This window comes from Nicotiana attenuata, unplaced genomic scaffold, assembly GCF_001879085.1.
Source record: "Nicotiana attenuata strain UT unplaced genomic scaffold, NIATTr2, whole genome shotgun sequence".
In the NCBI taxonomy this organism is placed as follows: domain Eukaryota; kingdom Viridiplantae; phylum Streptophyta; class Magnoliopsida; order Solanales; family Solanaceae; genus Nicotiana; species Nicotiana attenuata.
The window spans coordinates 80,218-84,883 of NW_017672484.1; the positions used below are offsets into that span (position 1 = coordinate 80,218).

Consider the following 4,666-nt stretch of genomic DNA (forward strand, 5'->3'; position numbering starts at 1 on the left):
TTTACCAGGTCTATGTCAGAAACAACAAGACAATCATTACACCATTCGTATAGGTCGCTACTTATGTAAAATAAATTGATTGTAAAATAAGCTACGATTTGAGTCAATTTTTTATGGTAAATTGATATTATGAAAGGGCAGACTACAATTTATGCATGATTGTTGAAGGAATAAAAAAATAAAATAATTTGTCCATATTAATATAATACGAGCATGTCCAAGACTTAATAGGTATAAAGTTGACAATTGTGGCTTAAGAAGTAAATAAAAGAATTTATTAAGGCGGGCGTGTGATTTTGATAAGCTATCTATAGATCCTTGAAAACAAGTACGGAGTAGTAGTATATTAATTGACAAAGGTGTAAAGACTTAAAGAAATGAAAACAGTAAGACTTTAGTTGAATGTATTACCCCCTGTTCAACTTGTTTAACTTTTTATTACTCACGTGTTCAAGTGAATATTTTTGTAAAACTTTTTCCTAATATGTTCTTTATATGTTTCATTGAGACTATATTTTTTTAGTGTGTTATAAAAATGGCACTTCTTTTACTTTACATTTATTAAGTGATTTATTTTTCATTTTATACTTAATAATTTTATAGTCATAAAAATATTATTGATTATTTAAGACCACATGTTCTTAATGGATTTTGGTAATATAAAAAAAAAATCTTTCTCTAACTCTGTACTGGTGATCTGGTGGGAGATAGTGGATATCCAATAAAATTAGTTAAGAACATATGTTTATTTTAATCAACATGAAATGTAAATTTCACTATAATACTCAAATATAAACTAGAAAAGTAAATTAAAATAAATTGTAAAACTGTAAATAAGATAAAGAAACTTGGAAAATGATTATTTATTTCACAACTTCCAATCAGCCAAATTAAATAAAAGTTCTCCCCAACACATCACGCTCTTGCCTTTTTATTGCGGCCAAGTAAGAAGGGGAAAATCTAACCAACCCACAAAAGGCAAAAAAGAAAAGAAAAACAATAAATACTACTACTACAACAAAATATAAAGTGGTTAAAAGTAAAAAATAAACAAAGGCTGACTTATGAAGAGGTTAAAAATAAAAGACATGATTTGACTAATTTTTAGGCACGTCTCTCTCATTGTCCCTCACATTACAATCACCACCCACCCACCCACCACCCATTCACTGATAATTCACCATGTGAGGGGAAGAGAAAAGGAGGGTGGGGGTACCCGAGCTGACTCAGTTTCCTCCGTGAGTTGACTCACTACAACTCGGCATCGCCGGCCGCCTTGAGCCGCCACGCGGAGGTGGCGATGAGTGGCCGAGTATGCCAACCCAACATAAGACACCCATCGTTCTCTTCAACTCTGTAACCATCGCCGCCCGCAAACAACGCCAACAGCATACTCGCCTGCTTAAACGCATTCGAACCGAGATGAGCCGGATCGAACCCGGCCGAGTTCATCCTAACTCGCCACTGACTCAGTGTCTCGTGTCGTTCAACTCGGTCCACACCTTCACAAGCCACCACGTTACATATCTGTCTCCCCAAATACACCTCAGACATAACCAAATCTTGATTGTTAACGATCGGCTGAGTCAACCCAGTGGATGATGTTGATACTGAACTCTCTAACGAATCAAACATTGTTGAATAATAATGTAATGCCTCGTTAAACCTGTCCATAAAAACACTAGCGTTATGATTCGCTTCTTGTTCAACAATCGTCACGATTTTCGGGTTCATTTGTTTGATCGAATTCAACACTTTTTCTACAGCCCCAGGTCTTGCTAATAATCTATGTAGCTCGAAAACAGAATTAACAGCCACCACTTCAGTTTCAGTACTTGACCTTAAATCAAGAATCTCAGCATCAAGATCAGCTAATGAGTTTGTTACAAATCCTCGGAATTCAAATTCGACCCCAATAGTTTCAGCTAATTGCGCTAACTTCCACCCAACTTGTTGTAATGCATCAGTATTATCAGGCTGAGGAGGTCCAATTCCAGTAAGCCTAAATGCTGGCGGTCCACCTGGACGTAAAGCTAAAGCTTGAATAAGTGCTGGCCATTGCATCCCTTGTTTTAAACTGAAATCAATCACATGGACTTTATTGCAATTAGTAAAAGCTTCAAGAATTGCTTGATTTGCAGTGAAATGAGCAAATTTGAGATATGGACAAGTTTCGTAAAAGTGCATCTGTAACACATCAGTATAAGATGATTCAATTGAATCTTGTGGGTAAATTTTATAGATTCGTCGAGCTAATGCTTCAGCAAAATAAGTAGCAACTTTTCTCATAGCACCAGATTGTGAAACAGCAAGAATTCCAATGTGTCTAACAAGCGCATCAGCTACATTAAAATTCTCTTGTTGGACAGCTTCAGCACACGCCATTAATGTGTGCACAAGTCGAACACCAGTTTCTTGTGAATCTACAAGTACAACTGGCCTTGTTGTTGCATCTGTTGTTAGTGGAACACAAGATCTCTGTCTTTTATTACTCTCTGTTGCAAACACAGCTCCACCTGGAATTGCTCTTAAATCATCATCAGAAATAATTCTGTTTTGCTCATTGATAACAATATTACTAGAAGATTCACCTAAATCTTTTTCTTCAATACTACCAATCATGTCAAAATTAGAGGGAACTGAAGTATTATTGAGCTCAGATAACATGCTTTGTACCCAACCAGAAAGATCAGAAGGATTTTTATGAACTGTATCAGTAGAAAGATGAGAAATTCCATCTTCTAATGTTGTACACATAGCCATCTCAAGTTGTTCAAGTTTTTGTGCAACTTCAGCCATATCTGAAGATTTAACCTTATAGCCCAAAACAGCTAAAAGTTCATCCATTCCAGCATCTGGTTGTTCTTCTTCATAAATCTTAGATTTACCAGAAGAAGAACCATCTTGGGATTTTCTCTATCACGATCTCTCTTCATTTTCTTGGGATTTTCTCTAATGGGGTTTCTTTTTTCTTTTCGTTTTTTTTGTGGGATTTTTTTTCAGATTATTGGGTGCGTGTGACAAGTGCTGAATATTGACAAGGAATTGGTTTTCAAGAAAGTTGGATGATTTTTCATGTGGGATGATGAATGGGGGAGTTTGAAGAAGAAAAAGGTCTGATTTTTTTGCTTGGTTTTTTGTATCAACTTTCAGATTTTTGGGGACTGCTTTGTTTCCTTTTGTTTTGAATATTTTTATTTTTATTTTCGGGAGTTGTGAGAAAGAGGAGAGGAGTAGTAAGAGGAAGTGCTCGTGAAGAAGGCGCGAGCTCCAAGAGAGGAACAGAGGGGAACTGGAGAAGATAAGGATGAGAAGAGGCTAGCAATAATATGGGCTTTATTTTTCTTTTTTGACACCATTTATAAATATATAACTAAATTACTTTTATATCTTATTTTATGATATACTATAAACTAACATTGGATGAAAAAGTGGTGGAATTTTTTTACGAAAATAATTTTTGGGAAAAGTTTGTTAACCATTTTTCTAATCTAATGTCTAAATGACGTTTGTTCAAAAAGTGAAGAAGAATAGTAAAAACTTCTAGTCTAGTATTTAATTACTTTAAACAATATATATTATATTTCATGTAATATGATAATTTTTTTAGTTAATATGTCACAAAAGAAATAATATAATTCTATATTTAGAAAACTTTTTAACTTTTAACTACTTATTTTTTGTTTACTACTTTTATGTTAACTGTACAAATATCATGGTAATATCCAATACTAAATATATCTTTGGTGTGTGTAAAAAATCTTTTTTCTTAATTAAATTGTGTTTGTACCTAGGCAATTACCGCTATGTGAAACGAGATGAAGAAACTATTTATCTACCAATACTAAGAGAGACTTTTTATTTTATTTTATGAAAACCAAAATATATTTTTCCAGAAAAAGAAAAAGAAGATCACCTAAATTATTCGTAGAGGTGTACCTACTCGCATGACGAGCGCTTGGGTTAAGTATAAATGGATGATCTAATCAAGGGGGCCACAAATTCTCTGGTGCTTAAGACACAGTAGTAAAGGTGAACCCATGAGCTCTGTCTCTGATGTGGAAGTATACATGAACCTTGGTACATGGGTAGAGGTGGAAGTTGTGTTACGTGTTCGGTCGAACTCAATCATTTTTTAAATATTTAAATTTAATAATATATTTGTGTTAAAAAATTATTTAATATATATAAATAGTGATTTAGAACTCATTTATTAATATTTGAAGTTATTCTTTTAAAATTTAAAATAAATAAAATTAAAATTCTGAATCCGTTTTTATCCACTTTGGCGTAGGAGAGCTCTAACTATTCCTTTATACAAATTAGGGGCATCTATTTGTGGGCTGTGCGCATCTTTTTTTAGCTCATTTGCGGTGCTGGCACGACTCTCTTGTAACCTTTTATGTTGCTGACGGGCCAATTCCCCTCTCTCTCCCTCTCTTTTTTTAATGATAAGAAAAAGAAAATTATTTAACAAACTAGAAGTACTAGCTAATATAGCTTTTTTGCTTGATAGCAGGTAAATAAATATATACTCGTAGAGGTGGATATAAAATTTTAATTGTAGAATTCAAGTTGTAAAGACTTTAATATTGCATTCGTTATATTTTTAAAATTATAAGTTGAGATAGTATTTGTTAACGTTTTTTTTATGAATTTTACAAGT

General features: G+C 33.5%; 1 protein-coding gene across 1 annotated transcript; it reads right to left on the bottom strand.

Moving 5' to 3' along the window:
* Positions 1–844: 844 nt before the first annotated feature.
* Positions 845–3,351, bottom strand: LOC109213373 (DELLA protein GAI-like). Its single transcript, XM_019377164.1, is given in 2 exon segments — positions 845–2,915; positions 2,918–3,351. Coding segments are annotated over 2 exon segments (1,683 nt in total). The 5' UTR covers positions 2,937–3,351; the 3' UTR covers positions 845–1,251.
* Between the last annotated feature and the right edge of the window lie 1,315 nt (positions 3,352–4,666).